The sequence below is a fragment of the Hydra viridissima genome, unplaced genomic scaffold (genome assembly GCF_058129835.1).
Source record: "Hydra viridissima isolate aposymbiotic clone 2 unplaced genomic scaffold, HvirCarnegie_v1 scaffold_3, whole genome shotgun sequence".
Classification (NCBI taxonomy): Eukaryota; Metazoa; Cnidaria; class Hydrozoa; order Anthoathecata; family Hydridae; genus Hydra; species Hydra viridissima.
In genome coordinates, this window is record NW_028324302.1 from 12,637,317 (window position 1) to 12,660,555 (window position 23,239).

Here is a 23,239-nt window from a genome sequence, read left to right on the forward strand (position 1 = left end):
AGTTTTTAACTATAATATTTGTAATTAAATAATTTATTTTCATTTTTAACTTCAACATTTGTAGTTAAATATTTCAATTAACTTTTACTTAAGAAAATTAAAAAAAAAATTTTTTTTTTAAAAAATTAAAAAAATAGGTGTTAAAAGTATTCCGTTTAAAATAATATATTTTAAAATGAATTATAAAATATTCAAATAAGAAAATAAATTAAGTTTCTCTTTTTATTATTTTTATTATTTCTATTTATTATTTTTTTATTAAAGGTTTTTGTAAATTTAACTCTCTTTCTAAATATAATTTGAAATAATAACGTTTCTACCAACAGAATTTTTGTTAAATACAAAGTTTCAAAATATGTATACGGGATTCATTTTTATTTGGAAAATTAATTTGGAAAACGTTTTTATGAAAATATGTTGGCGTTTTAAGTTTTTTTGTCCGGTGTAAGATGTTTATAGATTTGTTCGGTGTAAGATGTTTTATAGCCTTTAGATTGATTTAGTATTTAAATTTTCAGTTGTTAAAATGTTTACCAATTATTTTGATTCTTTGTGTATCAATGCAAAGAAAGGATAAACAAAAGTAGAACGAAAATAAGGTGTATTTAACAAGCGACAGTTTGGAGAAAAAAAGTTCAGGTATTAAATAGGTATACGTAAAAATGCTTTTATAATTGATCAGCTAATGTTACAAAAGATACATTGTTAATCTTGCGTCACGACAATAAAAAACACCACGCTTTTTCGAAACGAATGAAGTTTTAAAGTACTCAATTTCAAAAACACAAACTGTTGTTCGTGAAATATAAATTAAAGTTAAAAATGATCCATCCGAAATGTATTTGAAATGTATCACCAAATTGGGATTTTTAATAATCATACTCAATATATTAAGTTAAAATAAAAAAAAAACCTTTTCGCGGGTTGCATGTTAAAGTGCATAATGCATACTGCATATTGCATAATTAAAAGCACGGCCATTAAAATAAAAACAAAAAAAATTTTTAAAAGGTTTCCTGCTAAAATAAGTGTTAAGCCATTGTCACCTCAGTAAACTTAATATAAAAATAGTTTGTTTCAAAAACTCAATCACTTGGTATCACCTTTTGTATTTAAAAAATTGTAGTTAATGTTTATTCATTGCATTTAAAAATAGACAATCTAGTCTGAGGATTATCTATTTTATTCAAATTTAAAGATTTGAACACGTCAGCGTCATTAATGACCTCAACTTATTTGAGGTTGTTTTACGATCAGTACGTCCGTAAACGTTTTGAAAAGATAATTTTTTGAAAATAGTTTTATTAACACAGGATTCGTTATTTATATACAAAAATTAAATATGGGAGTAAATATTCGTTCTTTGGTACAAAACAACTTCTTGAAGACAGTAGTTTGGGTATGTTCAAGATATCGTTTATATAAACAAAGTTTGGGATTGTATTATCAAAAATGTAATCGCACATACCAATCCTTCTTCTTTATATTGCTAAAATGTCATCGCACATACAGTTTCGTTTTTTTATATGATATAGGCTGGATGGCTAACCATAAATATCTATTTATTCACATCAACATATTTACTCTATCGTAGATCTGACAAGTACCACTATTTATATATGGTTTTGAAGGTATTTTTGAGACGATTAATAGTGCATTTGGACCTTTTTTAACAAATTAATGATCTTTTTTAATTTAAATAAATGAAAATACTTTTGTGAGTTTATGAATATGTTAAGCTAATCACTTTATCACTATTTACTTCGTTTTTTTTCTCGATGTGTTTATAGGAATCGATTTGTGTTTCTCGAGCATGCGCAATGGCTATTAATTTCAATTTAGCACTTATACTTATTCCAATGTGCAAGACGATACATTCATGGATTCGAACAAAGCTGTTAAAGGTAAAGGAACTTAAATAATTGTTATTAACAAATTTTAAATTGCAATTAATACATCTTGGCCCTCGCTTGATAAACTTTAGAGTTTTAGTTAAGGAGAAAGAAGAAAAAAGAGGAGGGAGATGGGTGAAGGAGGAGAGCGAGTAGTAAAGGAAGAGAGAGAGAGTGGGTGGGGGAAGGAGGGAGGAGAGCGGAGTAGTTTGATAAAAATAGAAAAATTGTTCACTTTTATCTACTATAACAGTAAAAAGTGAGAAAAATATGATAATCTATTAGCCAATATGTCATGACATACTGGCTAATGGATTAAATTTATATATAGTTAAATCATAAACAATATATTGGCTTACAGTATTCACAAAACGATCTATTGTGTTTCTTTCAAGTACCTTTACAATAAAACCCCAACATCGTAAAGGTACTCGAAAAAATATCTTATAATCTTTTTTTTTTTTACATATGATAATGAAATTTTAACATTTTTGAATGAGCGAAGACAAAAACGAGCCGCGATTCTTTTATGAAATGCTCTTTAAGAATTGTTTCGATTTTTGTAACGGATTAGATTTTTTCCATTTACATTTGAGTTTAAATTAAACGAAAATGAATAATGTAATAAAGTTGTATAGTAAATGATCAACATCTAAAAAAAAAAAAAAAAAAAAAAAAAAAAATTTGTTTATGGAAGTTTTACGAGAATGAACATTCCGCGCATCATAAATTCTGCTAAGTGAATTACATTATTGAACGTTGTAGTCTAAAATATTGCATTTCAGATATTGCATTTAAAATTTTAGCTAAATTTTTATAATCATGACATTTTCCGGAGTGTTTATTATGCAAAAAGTGTTCCGCTTGTTAGTATGAAAAAGTATCAAGTAGAAATTTTAAATCTTATAGAAAATGCTCTTGTTTTTTTTTTTCAAAAACTGTCAATAGCTTCAATTGTGGAATTAATGTTATTTATTAAACTTAGCATTAATCTAATAATTTTAAATTTTCGCAGTTTCTTAGTGAAAAAATTCTCGTAGTTTCTTACGTATAAATTCAGAAGATTTTAGAATTCGTTTATTGGGTTAGCTAGCTCGTTCGGTGTATCGATGGATTGACTCTGAAATTGAGTTCACCCTTTTTTTAGCCACTTCGACGCGTGAAATGAAAATCTACCATATTTGTTAATCTAAAAACAGTCAGCATACTGTGTGATTTTGAAAAAGGACGCATGCGCAGATAGTTAAGTCTTAACAAAATAAAAATGCTTGGCATGCGTTTTAATAAATTACAACGAAAAATTGAAGTTCATTGTAAAGTAAAAAAAAGTAAGCAATAACCAAAACAAATTTTAGATAAGAACCAGATCACATTTAAATGATAGTTTAAAATACTAAGCGTCGGCAAGAACCTTTAATATGTACATATCCACTGAAAACAAGAATTTTTATTTATTTTAAATATCAATTAAGAAATTAATGAATCACCTTTTGGGACTATTTTCAAGCCAAACTAATGTTTGATAAATTAGATTTTTTTAAGGCAAATAATCAAGAGAACGTTATTAACGTTCAAATTTTTCAAACTCAAAGTTCTTAACAAAGGTCTTAATAAAGGTCTTAACAAAGGTCTTAACAAAGGTCTTAACAAAGGTCTTAACAAAGTTCTTAACAAAGGTCTTAACAAAGGTCTTAACAAAGGTCTTAACAAAGGTCTTAACAAAGGTCTTAAAAGGCTTAAGAACATTATATACACTTACAAAACAAAATTTCAGAATGAAAAAAGTTTTCAAGAGATTTTATTATTGTTCCTAAATACTAGATTTTTTGATATCGATTCTTTTTCAAAGTATTTTTTTTTTTCTAACAGTACGAGTACAACAGGCATCACTAGAAATTCTTATAAACATGATTTGGCTAACAATAAGTGTAAAAAAAAAAACGACACATTTTTCTTACCCTTTAAATTTGTCCCATCTCAAAAGACATACCCCTAATATGAGATAAATCCACTATGTTGTCTTACACAGATTGAAAGTAAAATTTTAAACTTTTCATTCAAAATTTCAATAAATCGAATTGAATGAATAACAACAACTCCCTCTATCTATTTCACTGTGATAGACAGACACCGCTTTGTAAATAATTTGAAAAAAAATTTTTTGATGAAGTTCTCTTCAAAACGGTGTAAATTTAAATTTTTTTTTACATTAAAATTCGATTTTCTAACATTCCTAAGTTCATAAGTGTTTTGTTTTAACATTTAAATTTTCTTTGAATTTGTTTTCAGCTGATTCGTTTCAGTTGAAGCACTTTTTATTTTGTGTAATATTTTCCCTAAACTTACAACTTGTTTTTTCATTTAACTCACTTTCAAAGTCAAACTTTCGAAGTTTTGTTTGCTGCTTTTACTTTTTATTGTCAGCTTCAGTTTTTTTTTATCGAAGTTTCTTTGTTCCAATTAAAAGTGCGGTGTTTTGTGCACGACCTGACTATTTCGAGGCTCAGCGATAGGAAGCATATATCAAAAACTGAAAACGTTAAAGAAGAATACAATCATTTGTTTGGAATTGACAAGGAATAAGGCACTCTCTTGGATGAATTGGAATTTAAAGAAATAATTTGCTTACATTATATAATTTATTTTAAGATGAGACATTGTCCCATTTAAGGAAATTTAGATGTCCCGTTTTTGTAGAAAAACCTTGCACAACCGATTTTACTTCAGTATCAATCATCATACGTTGCACAGATAAATTCTATTTAAAGCTATTTAATTTTATTAAGTATGAGTTCAAAGGACTTTTATAACAAATACAGAGATTTTTTTTTATTTAACTGATCTGGTTCTTCTATGACTACATTTTTAAAGTTTGAGTGGCAAGAAACCAGCATGATTTTTAAAATGTGAATGGCAAAAGACATGATTTATAAAGCTTGGTTTTGCTTTAAGCTCCAACCAGTGTCTAATTTTCTGCTAAAAAGAAATCAATTTAGTTCTAATTCTTAAAAATCATTTTCTTCGGTGACTAAGTCAATTTTTTAATAGTTTCAAGTAAACCTTGATGGAAGAATGCTACTTAAGCAAAGAATGCTACTTAAGCAAAGAATGCTACTTAAGCAAAGAATGCTAATTAAGCAAAGAATGCTACTTAAGCAAAAAATGCTACTTAAGCAAAGAATGCTACTTAAGCAAAAGATATAAAATTAGAAATGAATCGTGTGCAATTTTGTTTACCGTTCTAAGATACTTAAAAGCTGCTTTAAACGCTAATTAAAAACTGCTTTAAACAAATTATAAGTGGATAATTATGTAAATGATTTTTCACTGAATTTCAAAAATTCTCTGAATTTCAAAATAAATTGTTTATGTTATTGAGCAATTTTTACCAATCTTTAAATAAAAACAAGGTGTTTTCGACTGTTAGCATGTTGTTCGAGTTTTTTTTACACACAATTTGTCAAATAGTTCATTTTCATTCAAATATTCCGATCGATTGCCACAAATTTATCAAGTTTCACAAGTTTATCAAACACAAATAATTAATTAAGATTGTAAAAACCAATCCATTATTGAATCGTCATGTTATTGATATGGTGTTAACAATTTGTCAACATCTTTTTAATAATACGACGATTCAAAAAATTTATTGTGTAATGTTAAACTAAAAATACAAATCGACTTTGTTCAAAAACAAATGCTTTGTTCATTTAAAAAATACTAATTGTTGACAATTACAGTTACTGTCCCAACATTTATCAAATTTCAAACTCAAACTCGCATTTCCCTATTTATCCAATAAATTATGTTATTTAAAAATCAAGATCAGAATTTTCAACTTTTCCTTACATTTAATTAACAGGCAGACATTTTGGTGCAGTGAATGTTAGAACTGCTGGCACTACTCAACTTTCTTTCTCCACGTCACCCCCACCCCACCCCACTCCCACCCTACCCCAATTTTTAGGACTAACTATTTTTAAGAATTTCATGCTGATTAAGAATTGTATAAAAATGTTAATCTCAAAATCAAATTAAAGTGCTCTAATCTGAAGTTGAAAGTAGAAAAATATGCAATAAATTACCATATTGCTAATATGTACCATCTTGGTACCAGGAAAGAAATTTACTATTCCTGTAATTTAAATAAAACTTCAAAATCATTTTTTCAAATTTCATTAAAAACAGTAAATTAGTTACATGATCTGCATTAAATTGGTTACATGATCTGCAGTTGAAGTTGCTTAAAAATGTTCTTGGAAAAAACAGAATTAATAGTTGCAAACTGGTTGTTAATAATGTGTTTAAAAAATTCCAATCCCTCAGGTTTCTCCAGTATTCTAAAAAAGGTTTTCAGAAAATCTTTCTCAGTTTAATAGTAACCAGGGAGAGAGATTTCACCAGGGTACAAGGGGAGAAAAGATGCCAAGGGAGACAGGATGTTTTATTCAGAAGATAATCACAAAATATAAGTTCTGAAGTAGAAAAAATAGACATATTTTAGGTAAAGAATTAAATAAGATGTGGTTCAAATGTGTACCAATAATGCATAAATATATATTGCACAATATTAGGTGAAGTTTCTTGTGTATGAGTTGATTATTATTATTTTTTTAGTTTAAATTTGATTTCATTTTATTTTTGTATTTGTAAATTGCAAAAAGGTTTCTAACGAATTTAAAATCATTTTAATTTGTAAGAAGTTTTTTTGCATTTTATGAATTTTAATCTTTTTTTAAAAATTTCATTTAATTGCTCTTTTTTCTTAGTATCTTTTACCTCATGTTATCTATTGCCTTATGTTTATCTATTTTCTTATGTTTCTTATTTAACTTCTTTTACTTTATTTAAATTATTTTCCAAAAAACTTTTAAAAGTCTTTATTACTTACTAAAAAATCCTGTGGAATAATTGAGATGAGATAGAGATTTCATCTTTTCACTGTTGTTAGTCTCAACAGTATGAGTTTGACTTACATTTACCTGAAACAATTGTTCCTCTCTTCGAATTATTTTTAAAAATCTTTTTATTTTAGCATATAATAAAAAAAAAGACATTTTTTTGTGTTTACAATTATGTAATAAGACTGTATTTAAATCTTCATAATACAATTTTAGTACTTGCATAGCAATCCTCGACGGTTAGTAAACCACTTAAAAGGACTTCATATTATGTGTGCATTTACAATGAGTATTTTGGCAGGTTAGTTTTATGTTTCGATCTGTAATACTAAACTGTTGTACAGAAAGAGATAAAACTTAACATTATCTGGTTTACACTTTTTTTTTCTGCACAACTTGGTACAGAAAAAGAAGAAATTTTAGTTAAAAGTTATTCAGTTTTTCAGTTTTTATTTTAAAAAATGTTACTACTAAATAATAAGTAAGTTATTTATTGTTTGCAATAAAACTCTAAAAGCAAAGAAATGCTGAGTGTCTTAAATAGAAAGCTCTCATTTTACACTATATGTTAAATTGAGATCTATATGAAAATCTTAATATTTGATTTAAAAAAACTCATTTAAGCATTTTTACTAAATTAATTTTGTTTTATTGTAAAAACTTGCCAAAGTTATGCTGCATGTAAAAATTATCAGATTAATGTTTTACAATTTAAGTAGATCAATAAATTTGTGAGTGTTTTCAAGCATAGGCAATGAGTCTTTTATATCACTTTTACCCCTTTTAAATAGACAGTAGTAAAATAAAAACTGTATATTTTAAAATAGTTTTATATCAATATATGTTTAAACAGTTTTCTAAATTTTTTTTTAGTTATTCACACCCTTTCACACCTGGTGAACAGTTTACGATTTCATTTGAACTTTGCAGAAGCTATAGAAGCGATTAATGTTGGCAAATCAAAGAAAGGAACAACACTTTGGTTTATCTTATCAACAGGTTTGTATCCTACTGGTATTACACCAAAATTATTGAATAGATGAATTATGTTAACATTTTAGTAGAAGAAATTTTTTAAAAAAGTTTAACATCACAAGAATTAAATGAAGTTGAGGATGGAAATAAGCTTTTGTCATTTATCAATGTCTGCCTGAATTTGAGGATTGTTAGACTGAATTATATTTTTGACAGCCATCTTGAGATTTTTGTCTTTTTGTTATCTTTTTACTTTCATTTTCTTTGTGCTTTCTTGATAAAGTTCCTTATTATCTTAATACCAAAATGAACTTACAGTGTTATTACACAATTTTGTGCTTTAAAAATAGTATTAGCTTGTAAATAAAAGTTGATATGTTCAAACTGCTATATCATTGAGCACTTTCAGGAAACCTTTAATCCTTGACAAAAATTAGGAAAAGAAAGAGCAAGTGTCTATAGTGTCCGTAACAAAAATCAAAACCATTTAAACTTATTTTTTAATTTTGAGGGGCAATTAGGAAAGCTTTTCTTTATTTATTGAGCAGCATAGTTTTAACAAAGTTGTTGGTTTCACCTACAATAAACTTTTCCATATTTTAATTGTATTTCAGCAAGCTAGAATGTGACTCCTTGAAAGATTCTTTTTTTCTGTTATATTAAAAAAAACTTAATTGAAAGTTTCTTATTCATAAAAAAAAAATGTTTATTTGTCTTCAATAAGTAAGGATTAAAGGTTAACATAAAATCTACATTTTATCATTTTTTTCAAAACAAAATAATGTTGATGATTCATATATCTAAGTTAAACAAATTTACTCTACTAATTTATTTTAGATCATCAAAAAATTTACTATTATTCTTAAGAAATCAGATTATAATTAACAAATAAAATATTTTTTTAATATACTGTTGCTTTGTCTAATTATTTCTTACAAACCAAGAACTAAGTTAAAATTAAATAAAATAAAGATTTCTTTTTGTGCATTATTCTTTGTGCATAACTAAAAAATAATGAAAAAAAAAAAAGGAAAAGAAAAAAGGAAACAGTTTAAAATTTATACATTTAATTTAGTACCTGGATGGACAGGAGTTGTGATGCTTGTTCTTCTAGCAATTATAGTAAGTTTTTTCACAGCAGTTTTTCTTTAATTTTTGTTTTATTTTTTGTTTTTATACTTTAAATCAGGTTGAAAAAAGAGATGGTTTTCAATATAACTGAACTTTCAAAGTTGTACAATCAAAGTTATATTGTCTTAAATTCTACAATTTAAATTCTTTTTTTAAATAGGTTTTGTCTTCTTTTCAAGCTGTCAGAAGGAAAAGCTATGAAGTTTTTTGGTATACACATCATTTGTCAATCATTTTTTTAATACTGGCCTGTTTTCATGGATTTGGGTATGTTGGGTATAATTTTTGATACAAATAGTTTTATGGTTCCATATATATCTTTTTTAGGAATTAAATTAGGGATTCATATAATATTTGCGATTTTATATTTTATAAACTTCCCTTTTTTAATGTGTTCAAAAAATGTTAGAAGCTCCTAAGAGTTGATGAGTGAGTTTTTGATAGCTTTGCTTACTGAAAGATTCTTTATTTGGTAACAATCTTAATTTTTAACCATTTTATAATTCAAAAGTTTACTTTTGGTGGTACTTATGGAAGTATATGCTCTGACTAAGAAACACTGCTACATCTTGATAAATAAAAACTGCTTTCAGCAAAACAGCAAATTTTTATTAAAATAGAAAAAAAAGTATGATAAGTTAATGATTAATTAGGGACATCAACAACTTACAGAGTAGGTTTTTTTTTTTTTTTAATTTTTTTTTTTCTCACAGACACATAACCAAATTCCAGACAAATTTGGACAAAAACCCAAGAGAATGCCACAGTTTGGTAAAAAAAATGTGGCTGGAAAATAATACAGCTTGTTTAGAACCCCCAATATTTCAATCCAACGAACCGCAGGTAGGTTGTTGCAAAGTTAATAACCCTTTTCATTTTAATGAGTTTTTCATGCTTTTTTTCATGCTTTTTTTGTTTGTTTTTTCTCTCGAAAAAAAAGAGTTGAAATTTTTTCTCAAAGATTTTTCAAATTTTTCTTTCAAAAAGATCTCAAAGAGTTTTCACTTTTTTTTTGAATTTTGCTGTCTTTTAGACTTGGAAGTGGATTATTGGTCCATTATGTTTGTATTTAATTGATCGAATTATTCGTTTCTTTCGTGCAGTAAAAGATTGCAAAATAGCAAATGTATGTTACCTTTTTTAGTTTATGTTTATGAATTAACACTGAGTGAAACTTTTTGTGATATGAAACTGAATTAAACTGTTGGGGGTGTAAACCACAGATTATCTACAATATTCTCCAGCTTTATGTCATGGATCATACACTAATATTTATATTCTTTTAAAATGGAATAAAAAAAGGCCTTGTTAGAAATATAGCTGAATAGTTACTTCATTTGAAGAGTTTTTTGGGCAAGTTTAAAAAAGGCCATTTCATAAGTAATTATAGTTGGGCAGCCATTTTCTCCAGTTTTAATGTTTTTAGTTGATTGAAAAATTTTTTAAATTACTTTATAATGTAACTAAATATACAAAATGTCTCATAGTTAAGTGCTGGTGTATTATTACTCAAATGAAACAAAGCAGTTCTTTTAATATACAAAAATATTTCTTAAATATAAAAGAAAAACAAAAAACTTCAAACATAGCAATATACTAAAGATATACAATAAAGGTATGCAAAAGGAATAAGTATAAGTAAAACAAAGTATATTTGGTTCTAAATGTTGGCTGAAGATCAACTTCAGATCAGTTTAACAACTGCAATTGTATATACCATATATAAATCTCAGGTTTTTTATCTATCCACTGATGATTTAAAAATTTTTGACATACAACTTCCTGTTCCTGTTAAGTGAAATCAGGTGTAGCTTCTGGCAACAATTGAACTGGGCCTCCTCTTTTAAATGTAACTGGAAAGTTCCTTATGATATTTTGAATGTCTTTAAGATGCTTTAACACTTATACTTACACTATCACTTAGCACTTTAAAAAATGTTTTTTAAACTATTAATTTCATAGGTTTTTTATAAAAATAGATAATATAGATGAAATTGTACTTTTTATGGTCTTTTTTAATTATTGATTTTTATTGTTAGAATTTAATTATTATTTAATTATGGTTTTTAGGTTTTGTGATATAAAACTTATTGTTATTTAATTATTTTACATTTGAAATTAAAATGGTAACTAATATTGTTAAATTCATTTGAGGTTGTGCTTCATGAAGACAAAATGATTGAACTACACATGCTTAAGAAAGGCTTTAAGTCAAAGCCCGGTCAAGTAAGAATCTCAATCTTAAGAAATGATTTAAAGCTACTGAATTAGTTTTCCCTTTTTAAATCTTTTCTTCTATTCAATTTATGGTTAAAGTGCATAAATATTTGTAAGAAAATATTTAGGATTGTTGCAATTCTGTAATTCAATTTTAAAAGCATTCAAATGATACTGATAAATAATGATAAATGAGCTCAGAATGATAAATACTTTAAATTTTCTTGCTATTTCTAAATTTAGATAATAACCTTTTTTTGTTTTACTCTAAAAATTTCTTTAATATACATATCATATTAAATGTTTTTTTTTTTAGTATATATTATTACAATGCCCTGATATTTCCGATTTGGAGTGGCATGCTTTTACATTAACAAAGGTAACTTTGTTTATAAATGATACTCCTCTTTTATAAATTATCGTAAATTTCTTTCATTTCTTCCTATGCTTTTAAAGTTCTTTCTGATTTTTTTAAAATCAATCAAACTATTTAATTTCCTATAAAAGGTTTCTTTAAGTACTTTTTGAGAAGTCTTTAAAAAATGGGTTTTTTTTTCAATGATTATATTCTAGCGTAATGAAGTCTATGCCTAGATTATTATTTAGTTTATTTTTATTTAGTTTTTTTTATTTAGTTTATTTTGCTTATTGTTGGTCTTTAAGCCTCTTTTAGTGTCCAACTAATGATGGTGGGGATGAAACGTTTGCAGTAAATATGAAAGTGGCAGGAGATTGGACTAAAAAATTGAAGACCAAATTTTTTAAATGTGTTAATACAAAAGGTGTATGTATGCAACGCGTTGGTGACAATTGTATTATAAATATAGATGAAAACATAGCATATAAAAATGAAGAGAATGATGAAAATGTTTTACCATTAATACGTGTCGATGGACCTTATGGAAGTCCAAATGAGGTTTTAGATGTTCATAATTTTTCTAAATTCTCTGTTTTATTTTTGTTTTTTTACTTGAATGAAAATAAAAACTACTCATCTTTTGCAATCAAATAATTATTTTTTAAAATAAATATTTGATTGCAAAAGTTTATCACCTAAATATTCATTTTTTAAAAAGTATCACTTTTAAATATTTCTAAATATTTTAGAAAATTTGTTTACATCTTTTATCTTAAAGATTTTGTTTGAAAGTTTTTTGTTACTCTACAAAAAAGGTATTAAGTATTTTTATGTAAAGTTTATTTAATGGGATAAGATCATTTAGGATTGCTTCAGATATCCAGTAAATGTTAGTGTAGCTGCTGGAATCGGAATCACTCCATTTGCTGCCGTATTGAACAAGCTCAGGTATTTGTGTAAAGTAAATTCTAAAAACTTGTGTAAAATAAATCATTGGTATGTTTTGAGAAAAAGTAAATAGATTACGTAAATGCAAAGACTATTCTTTGAATGGGAGCAATGTCATGCAAATGGATATTACTGTTATGTTATTTAAGTTAATCGAAGCAATATTTTCAAAATGCTATCGTTTTTTTAAATAGTCATTATTTTGAGAAATATTGTCTATATAATTTAAAACTTTTCAAATTTATATTCAATAACTCACTTAGTTTGATTTAAATGTTTTTTTTTAAACTGATTTAACAAGGATAAAATTTATTTGTAACTGGAAAAAAATTATTAACGACAATTTGAAAATGTTGATGGAAATAAAACATCTGCAACTTAACAAAGTTGCACACTATTTTTCTAAAATGAACAATTATCTTTATTAGGTATTTAGATCCAAAGGTGACTGATAAAAGTTTTAAAATGAAGCGCATACATTTGGTTTGGGCATGTCGTGATATTCAAGAATTTACTTGGTTTTTGCAGCTCATGTTTGACACTGTAAAACATGTAAGCCATCAATAGAAATTTTACCAAAGTTTTTTTATATGAGAAAGAAAAAATGTTGTGTATATTTTTAGGCTGTTTTACATACATGAATTGCAAATGTCAAGAAAAAATTTATTTGAAAGCTATTATTTATAATGGTTCTCAAATAGATAATTATCTAATAATTGTTAGTTAAATTCAATTGATATGGGGGATTTGCTGGTATGCCACCTTTATGTCACCCGTGGTGCCAATTTAACTACTGAAGATCCTTCAATGGATGACTATAAAATACAATGGCTGCAGAAGCGATTGAGGTATGGCAGACCGGATTTTGAAGAAATTTTGAAAAAGATTTCGTTGAATCATCATAAGTAAGTGTGTTTTTTGTATGTTGGTTTACATGCTATTTTAGGCATATTAAAATAAGCTGACTGTGTTTTAATTTCTCTTTTTATGTTTGGGTTTAGAACAAGAGTTGGTGTATTTTTTTGTGGTCCAGGACCCTTGGGTAAAGTTCTTTATAGTGCCTGTAAAAGTGTAAATTATCGAGGCAATTCTTTTATCTTTCACAAAGAAAGTTTCGCTTGAACATTGAAATTAAGAATGTTTACCTCGGACTATTGACATCAAGATTGATATTCCTCATGGTCGGGAGCAAACACAGGTGTAAAAAGTGGTTTCCTTTTTGCATTTATTTGAGTCATAAGATTTTTAGATCGTAAAGCAACAAATTTAATTAATTTTTGATTGGTCACCTTTCTTGTTATTTTACTAATTTTTGATTGGTCACCTTTCTTGCTATTTTTTTATTACTGGTTATTTTTATTTTTGTAATGATTTTTTTTTGAATTTTAAACGCAAAAGAAGTAAATCATACATGATGCAAAAATTGGTATACAAAATTTTGAAATATATCATTGTTTGCAATTGGTACACCTATATCGCACTCCTAGTTTTAGACTATGACATGTCAAAAAATGCCAATAAGATAATCGGTATCAAAGTTCCGATTCAGAAGAGAAAAAAAAGGAATGAGTATGTAGTAAACCATTATTTCTTTCTTTCACGAATCTGAGTTTGTAAATGTTTTAAGAGGAATGTTTTCGATATTTTTATATCTTGTGAGGACAGCGTTTCTATGATGGTGAATTGTGTTTGTTTTGTTCGGTTAAGTTAAGAGTTTGTGTTTATGATTGGACTGTTGGGTTGCCCTCAAGGTGAGTGTGTGTTTGAGGGTGTGTGTCTCGTCTAAGGGTTCGTGAATGGTAGACTCGCTAATTTCTAATATTTTAGATCTACACAAAGTTTTAATAACAAAATTTTAATGCAAATGATAAACTAAAACCTAAATTGGAATGTGTAAAATAGTAATGCTTACAACAGATCTTTGTCGTCTTTTATATTACTTTGTAAATAAATTGTCTTTTATAATAAATTGTCTTTTATAATAAATTGTAAATATAAACTTATAAATACTCTTTTAAAAACTTACATATCTATATTTTACCAATAGTAATATGAAAACATGTTATTCAGAAAAATTTTCTCTTTACCAATTTTCGAACTCAAAGTGTTTACTTTTATTAGAACTATTCTCTATTTACAAACTTTCTCTTTTTCTTTAAAAATATTCGTTTGAAATATCCGTTTAGTTTTTTCTTTACTTTTTCCTCTTTTCAAAAAAAACCCTTAAAAATCTCAAGAAAATCTCCAAATGCCTCTCCTTCAAAAAATGTCAAGAACTTCTTTAAAAATTTCAAATCTCCGACCCATTAGATTTTCTCAACTCTTCTTTTTCTGTGTTTGCAGATGTTTCATAAGTTTGGTCTTGTTCTAGCACAGACTATAAGTTCTGTCTTTAAGTTCGTTTAGTGTTTTTATTTTCGAATTCTGACTCATGGTTCTCTAAAAAAGGTTTTACCAGTTTTCTTTTGATTAGTGTGTCTCTGGTCTCGACTTATTAGTAAAATCATAAATAGTTACAATTGTCGCGAACCTTACTAATTGAACTATTATCATTTTATCGATGTAGATTCAATTGAATTTCTGGTCGTTATTACGAAAACAGTTTTAAATTTTAATTGTGTGAATGTTTTATTTTTGATCCAATCGGGCATGTGTCCACCGGGTGTTTCGGCTGTCTCGCACTTTTCTTCGCTCGAATAAGTAATGTTTCAGTCGAATAAAATTTAAAACTTATGTTTATATTTTCTTTCGTTCTGCCTTCTCACAATAAACTCAACAAAACTCATATTCTAAATGTATAAAGCTTGCAAATATTTTCTCCTAACATTTATGGATTAGAGGGTATTAAACGTGTCGCTTTTTTTGTGGCTTCAAAATAATCAATTTTTAAATTTGGACTACCATTGTTTCTCCAATATTTCTATTTATTTCTTCCAAAGTTTTTTATCGACTTTTAGCAAAAGTTTCCAAAGTTTTTTATCGACTTTTTTCTTCTTAAAAATTTACCAAGAATAAACTTTTATTGCATCCACTGGGAGAGGACTTAACTTAAACATTTCAAAAATGCAACTGCCAACATTTTATTTGTGATCATCATTTAACTGCGGCTGAAAATATTTAACGTTGAAAGGAAGAGTATTGTGAACACTGAAAAAAAAAAAAAAGAAATTCCGTAAATAAAACATGCGAATCGAATCATCAAAAGCAAAATCAAAGTAAAAAACATTTGATCACAAACTTTAAGAGGCTCAATTGTTCCTCAAAAAATGTGGTATCTATCCAGATGGACCGTTGGCAACCCTTTAGTTTTTAATATCACGGGTACAACAAGCAGTAACCAGTGTGTGTAAGCTTCTAACATCTCACCATTTCAGGCATAAACTTTACATTTTTTTTTGTACAATTTTCAAAACACGTCTTTACATTAAATAAATAATTCGATTAATCTTTGAAAATTTTTTAGTTATCAAGTAAATAGCAGATACTAGTAGACGTAATAACTTTTTAAATTGAACTATCATAAAAGATATCAACACTCATGGTTACAAATGTACGATTACTCGATGCATACTCATAATTACAAATGTAAGGCACCTTTGATTGAAGGATGCAACACATCAAGGGTATAACGCCATGCAACATTCATTAAAAACATTTTAAAATTATGCAACTACAATTCTAAAACTTATAAGAAGAACCTAAAAAATTCTTTAAAAGTATAAACAATTACTTGCCTTGTTAAATGTCGCGTAATCAAAATTCAGATAATATATTTCTGGTAAAAAATTTACTTTTGTTCAAAAAATGTAGAGATGTTTGTAACTTGTCGGTGATTAGCTTTTTCGTTCACATCTCTTCATAGTTTTAAGAAATCGTTGTTGTAAATATACCGTTAGAATTAGTACGATTTATAAGCTCCCAGAATATTTGCTATAAAAAATATAGCAAATATCCTAAGGGCCATTAAATCGGCTATTTGAAACTTTAAGATGAAAGTTTCCTTAAAAAGTTTTGAAAATTAGTACAATTCTACTTGTACTCGATGGCTTTGAGCTTCAAATCGAATAAAAATTGACATTAAAAATAGTTCTCTCAAACTGATTTATTACATATCATCATCAGATTTGAAATATGGATAAAATGCCACAAAAGTGATCGAGATTTCCCTAAAATACAGTTACAAACACTTATAAAATAATTCAATGACAACTCCATGCATCAGTTAGTCATTTTAAATGCGGAAAATGAAAAAAAGAGCGTGGCAACTTACATATTTGACGCTATTATGGAATTCTGGAATACATTGAACAAAAAAATACTGACACATGTTTTTGACGCCATTGTGGAATACATTGAACAAAAAATACTTTTACATAAGTTCGGAAATTTCTTTGAATCATTTTCATGATTCAAAGAAATCATAAAAATGACTCACAGCCACAAAAGTGTGATCTCAACACATTCTTAGATCTTAAAAAAGTTTCCAAAGAGGACAATAAAATGGAGAACATACCATTAATCTACAATGTATGTAGGATAAGGATAATTTCACATTAAAAGTATTTCAATTTACTTTTAAAAATATTTCTCTATGATTTTGCTGATGTGGTCAGTAATAAATTTTTTTCTATAGTTCCGATCATCATGAAAATGACTTGCATTGGCTTATAATTAAATATATCTTTAAAGACGTTTAAATTTCCAAAACGGGGTTAAACAAGGGTTTTTTGTTTTTGTTTTTTTATTATGTGGCACAAAGTAGTTCAGTTTATAGTACTTCCTATTATAAGTTTATAGTACCTACCTACGTTGTGTTTATAGTACCAACCTACGTTGTATTTATAGTACCAACCTACATTGTATTGCATTGTTCGTTTATTTATGTGATTAATGTAAAAATGTTCATTTTACTTTAAAACAAGCATTATATTGTAAACGTACAAATAATTTATATAATTTATAATTTGAATAATTTATATTTTCATGTGATTGTGTGTACATAAAGTGTACTCCGAATTTTCTATGTATGCTAAATGATGGTGTACACACAGAAGACTTTGTGAATAGTGAATTTTTTCCAGAGAGAAACAATAAAAATTTTGACTGTTGAAAGAGTAAACCATTTGAGAAAAAAATCTGAAAAATAAAGATAAGAAATCAATTTGCAATTATTAAGATCTGAATTGGTTATTTTACTGAGAAAATAAATTATTCTGTGTTGTGCGCAGGTATTTTCATTCCAAAACTTTTTTATATGCTTTTTTAGTTACTGTTACTTTATTACATAAATTATAAAAATGTTTCAATTTTTCTAACACTACGAATAAGTTACCTGCAGAACCAAAGAAGGCAAGTTATGAAGATGTTTAAGTTATGTGTCCCCCTCAGGGAAAAAAATAAAAAGAACAATGATACCAAAACTTCCGCTGAAATCTCATAAAGAAATATATCAAAGATGATTTTTGTATGTATGTATGTACACATAAAGAAATATATCAAAGATGATTTTTGCATTGATGATGAAACATTTCCTGTAGGACTATATGCTACATGCAGAGTGTAGGTTACCCGAGCTTAGAAAGGTTTCCTAACAGACGACATCACTTCCAAGTTGAATGTAATCATGACATTATTCTAGTTAAAAACACCAGGTCAAAGATTCGTCTTTTATTGCTATATTATTGGGAATTAGAAGTTTTTTTTGGGAATTCAGGAGATGAATTCTGGAGATGGCTGTGAAAAGTGAAGGAAGTCTGGAAATGGCTGTGAAAAGTGAAAAGACAAAAATTTTTGAAAGTTTGTCTCTCAGTCTTTCCCGCAGATTTTGTTTATGAAAAAGAAGAAATAGAAGGTTTCACAATTAAGAAATGTTTCACGTCTCTTTTGAAAAAAAAGAACAACTTAAAATGTTATGAAAGCATCACCGGAGCAACGGGAAAGACTTTTTGTTTGTTGCAGTGCCAGGTGTGAAAATATGAAAATATTATTTGGAATAATGAAGATAGTTTTGTATTCTTAGCCAACTCTTAGCTGTTGTTAACTAGCCTTGGAAAGCAGACGGCTATCCATGCCCCTACATAATAAAGGTATGAAGATGAATAGAAAAAAAACTTTTGAAGATGTTGAGAGCCTTTAGAATGTTATCAAGTGACAAGATTTATGGATAAAAAGAGAGCAATAAAAAGAAGGCTAAAATTACTCACAGTATAGTCTACCTACATTTTATAATGGGTTGGTTAAAGTAAATTGGATATGATACAGCAATTGATTGGGTTTAAAAGCTTAATCTTTTTTGCTAAACATTACCACAAGTTTGAAGGGAAATGCATGCCACAAAATATTGAAAAATTATGCTGTTTTATGATTAAGATATTTTTGGAGACATCAGTCCATTAATTGTTTAACTATTTTACAAGGTGTTGAAAATTTTGAAAAAGGTTTTGTGTTGCCACTTTAACCCTTAAATGCATAGTGTTGCAGAAATGCAACATTTATTTAACACATATAAAACGTTTTTAAGATAAGTTTAAAATATCAAAATATCAAAATTAAATAAAGTAAGATAAAATAAGATATCAAAATTGAAATATCATTTTCAAATTTATTTTTTAAACGAATAGACATCAAAATACATGTATGAATTGTTCTGATGTTTTTAAAAAAATCATGCATTTAAGGGTTAATATATAAGTGGGAAACATGAGGTAAATCTTATATATCTGTACCTCGGAGGGATATAACACTATGTCCATTTTCACAACTTTACAGGATAGGAGTTTTAAACTTTTTTTCAACAAAAAGTGTTATTGGCACAGGACTTGGTGTTGTTTTAAAACATGCTATATCCGGTTCTAACTGGTTTTGGACATAGTGCTCTATTCCTCTAAGAAATATGAGAAAAGCTGATTTTAACTCTGTAATAAAGTCAATATGGAAAAAAATGGACATAGTGTTGTATCCCTCCGAGGTACAGATATAAACTCATGTATTGGCTTCTGATTGACGCACATTTACAAACTTAAGTACAATTATAAAAAAGCAATTTTTGAAGACGGACAATTTTCATTTTTTTCATTCTAAAAATTAAAATCTTTTTAACAGTGATGGCAGATTAGTTTCATTTTTAACTGTGACACTCTAATTCATTGATTAGTTAATCAATAGATTAAGAGTATGATGTTAAAAATATTGAATCAAGTTTTACTTGAATTTACATCACCGTCTATAACTATTCCAATGACGTAGAAATTTTTAAAAATATGCATAAATTTATTTGTTTAATTTCATAATTTTGGTAAATCACGGTAATATAAGCGTAGATGATTTTTTTTAAAAAATGTTTAAAATATTATGTTGAAAAAAAATTATAAATTTAATATATGCATTTATATTATAACAAGCCTGCGTTTACTGTTTCTTTACCTAAATATACTCTTCAAATAAACCTTAATAAAAGTCGCTTCATAAAACCAGAAATATTGATTTTTGCCAATAAAATCTAAATTACCCAAAAAATCCCTTAGAAACAAAAAAGAAAATATACGATACATTATATTTGAATTTTATTTCATGGTAAAAATGACTTTTATGGTGACAAATTTAAAGTGGTGACAAATTTTAGGACGGAATTTTTAAAATAATTTTATTGAAGGTGATAAAGATTTTAGTGACTAAGGAAAATTTTTTAAATGATAAACTTACCTTCAACTTTTTTGAAGTAATCCCAAACTGGAGAGGGCATTTTAAAAATAAATTTTCACGCACATTCACTGAGAATTGAAAAACAACTGAACTGAGTAATTAATGAACTTCAATTGAGCACAAAATAGTCCATTTTGAGGTTTTTAAATAGACATTAACTTTTTAATCAACAGCACACGCTGGACAAAAAATTAAAAAATGAACTTCTGTTAGAAAAATTGTATTTTTAATTTTGTGCTCGTTTTCAGTTTTTGAAACGATGCTGCAGTGAAAATTTAATTACTCGTTATAAGTCCAAATTATATATGAAATAGATCTTCTATACCTCATTAAAAAATCGAGATTGTTCATTTAGTGTCCGTTTTTAAAATGATTGTCTAGAAAGACAAACATTTTTTATAGACAATTCATTTTTGATAGTTGTAATTAAAATTGTTGCAATTAGTGCTTTGTCGAAGTCTATTTTTGTCCTTTTATAATAAGGCCATTAGAGATTGTCTGGTTGCTATTATCAACACCAATGTTTATGTTAAGGTTACAGACGCTAAGAAAAACAAACCTTGATAAAACTCGCGGTTATAAACACCAATGTTTATGTTAAGGTTACAGACGCTAAGAAAAACAAACCTTGATAAAACTCGCGGTTATAAACACCAATGTTTATGTTAAGGTTACAGACGCTAAGAAAAACAAACCTTGATAAAACTCGCGGTTATAAACACCAATGTTTATGTTAAGGTTACAGACGCTAAGAAACATAAACATTTAACTATTCCTTCGTATAACATTTCAAAGAGTTTTGCCAGGGTGATTTTCGATATTGTAATGATGTTATTTTTATTTAAGTTGATGTTTTTAAATAGAAAATGAGAATTATTAGTTAAAAACTCGATAAAAACACGACAGGTAGTAGAAACACTATCGAATTAGAAACAACAACGCGAATGAGCAGTAGAAACACGACGATGCTTATTTAGCCTCATTGGCAAGTAGGTTAGCGAATGACATCTGCTACTGAAGACAAAGTAAAAAAAGTAGCGTCATTCGCATATAGTCGATTTGATTTTCATGCACATTATTTAAAACCAGTAGAGCCTATTTAGTTTGGATCCTAACAGTGATCCAATGGTGAAGATTTTATGTCTTAATAAAATTACTATATCATATACAAAACAATTAATCTAGAATTAGACTTTAAAGCAATAAATAAAACAAACTTGTTTTTAAAAGTTTAGATATTAACACTCATGGGAATATGGAAAATTTGTTTAGGAAAAAGAGAGAGATAAAGTGGGAAGGAGGGGTTAAGGGACAATTTTAAAGGCTCGTACCAACATATGAGCAAAAATTAAAATAACATTGTATAATTGTGTTTTATGTTTTAAAAGATGCGAAATGTGTGATGAAGGTCTATCTGTATATTAACAAGAACATGAATTTTTCCAGGGTAATTTATTTTCTAGGGAAATTAAGCTGTTTTTTTCCAGAGAGTTATTTTTTTCCAGAGAGTTATTCTTAGGGGAATTTTTTCCGGGTTTTTTTTTTTTAAGGGGAGGAGGATTATTTCTTAACCGTATTACAAAATAAACGTTATAACATTAGATAAAATTTGTATAAATGCAAACCTGTTGAAGTAAATAATTTGTCTATAAACTCATGTTTTTTTTAAAAAGCTATTACTAATTGACACAGATAATTAAAATGAAGTTTGAATTAAAAAGCATTTTAATTATTTAAAATAACAACAAACAATCAAAGGAGTTAACTAATTGAATTGACAGGGGCGCCATTAGTTAGAGTATATCATTCAAACTAATTAGTCTTAATAAGTAAGCATCTATTTAAATAAAATATAGTATTACATTTATCTTATTTTGAATGTTTTTTTTGTTAATTTTCCCGCCGCCATCGCTGGCTTCTTATTTCAGCGCAATATTAACGAACCAGATGCCTTGTTATTTTTTAATTTTTTAAAATTCTCATTTGTGAAAAATTATTTTCTTCGACATTTTTTAGCTAAAATCTTTAAAAACAAAATTTAGTGCCTTATATATCAAGTTTTAAAACTTGACACAATTGTCTATGTAGAGTGGAAGCTTGGGTAAATACCGGTTTACAGAAGTAGAATATAAATATAAATTTATACATTCATGCAAAAATGCACGAATGTAAACATGCATGAATGCATGTATATAATAGTCCCTTAAATTCAAGGATAAAAAAACGACCTTCCCATGTTTTTTTAGTATTTACGGTATTTTAACTATTCTAAGTCACGTTTTAAAAATGTTCTAAAGTAAATAATTTTAAAATTATTCTTGAATAACTTTTTTATTTAGCTTAAAACAACTTTGTTATGAGAACACAAATCCCCACAAGATCTTTGATTGAAAAAAAATTTATATGTATTAAAGATATTTCAAAGTTTTATAAAATATTTTATTTTTCCTAACAAGTTCTTATATCCTAATGCAAATGACGTAAACGTGATAAACGTTTTACTGCATTTATCAGATAAAATGATTTAGGCGAAAATAAAAGTCACCACTTAAAATATTAAACATAAATGAATATACTTTTAATTTATGAAAAATTTACTTTTATTCAATTACTCGTCTAAATATTGCTTATATTCTCCAAATCTCTAAATAACGTCAAACTGTCGCCATGATTTTAAAGCTCAGAACTCGTAAATATGTAAAAATAATAACACATTATTCATCACTTTTTTTGCCTTGTCTTCAAACCTCTAATTAAAAATCTTTCTCATTGAATATAGTAAGACAGTTAAACGAACTTATCGGACGATTTTGGAGTGTAAATGACGTTCTGGAGGGTTGTTCGTAATCTTTTTCTACATGTTTATTCTTCTATATATGTTTTAATATACATTTGATATATTAAATATAGAAATTGAGATTTAATTAACAACAGTTAAACCCATTAACTTTTCATTAACAAAAAAAAACAGATATTTTTGTCATTTAAAAAAAAAAAGTCAGAACAGGTTTATAAGATTAACTATAAAATTCAAAGAGTTCACATCTTGATCCTACAAATTCTTAAAGTAAGATGCTTCAAAAGGTTCAAAAACTAGACCAGAATCAAAAGGTCAT

The 23,239-nt window shown here is 27.0% G+C and overlaps 1 protein-coding gene and 1 long non-coding RNA gene across 4 annotated transcripts; one reads left to right on the top strand and one right to left on the bottom strand.

The window, feature by feature from the left end:
- Nucleotides 1-1,202: 1,202 nt before the first annotated feature.
- On the top strand, nucleotides 1,203-13,858 carry LOC145180485 (NADPH oxidase 4-like). Of its 2 annotated transcripts, none has more exons than XR_016450549.1 (16): nucleotides 1,203-1,399; nucleotides 1,536-1,631; nucleotides 1,791-1,904; nucleotides 7,010-7,094; nucleotides 7,667-7,792; nucleotides 8,844-8,890; nucleotides 9,060-9,166; nucleotides 9,613-9,742; nucleotides 9,933-10,025; nucleotides 11,054-11,125; nucleotides 11,433-11,495; nucleotides 11,780-12,032; nucleotides 12,340-12,422; nucleotides 12,851-12,974; nucleotides 13,146-13,327; nucleotides 13,424-13,858. XR_016450549.1 is itself a non-coding variant. In XM_090081188.1 (16 exons), exons 1-16 carry the CDS (start codon nucleotides 1,343-1,345, stop codon nucleotides 13,542-13,544), a joined length of 1,743 nt encoding a protein of 580 aa, XP_089937314.1. In that variant the 5' UTR covers nucleotides 1,209-1,342; the 3' UTR covers nucleotides 13,545-13,858. The 2 variants fall into 2 exon arrangements, 1 of the variants encoding a protein (XP_089937314.1); XM_090081188.1 differs by having other exon boundaries at nucleotides 1,209-1,399; nucleotides 11,790-12,032.
- On the bottom strand, nucleotides 13,405-16,786 carry LOC149891072 (uncharacterized). 2 transcript variants are annotated; one of them, XR_016450550.1, is made up of 2 exons: nucleotides 16,693-16,786; nucleotides 13,405-15,569 (listed from the first exon to the last, which is right to left on the bottom strand). It is a non-coding gene; the product is annotated as an uncharacterized LOC149891072 (long non-coding RNA). The 2 variants fall into 2 exon arrangements; XR_016450551.1 differs by lacking the exon at nucleotides 16,693-16,786 and adding an exon at nucleotides 15,661-15,839.
- Between the last annotated feature and the right edge of the window lie 6,453 nt (nucleotides 16,787-23,239).

Coding starts and splice junctions, on each gene's coding strand:
- LOC145180485 (XM_090081188.1), top strand. CDS start 1,343: ATGGGAGTAAATATTCGTTCTTTGGTACAAAACAACTTCTTGAAGACA. Junction 10,026..11,053: donor AAGATTGCAAAATAGCAAAT/GTATGTTACCTT, acceptor AATTCATTTGAG/GTTGTGCTTCATGAAGACAA. Junction 12,423..12,850: donor GCCGTATTGAACAAGCTCAG/GTATTTGTGTAA, acceptor TATCTTTATTAG/GTATTTAGATCCAAAGGTGA.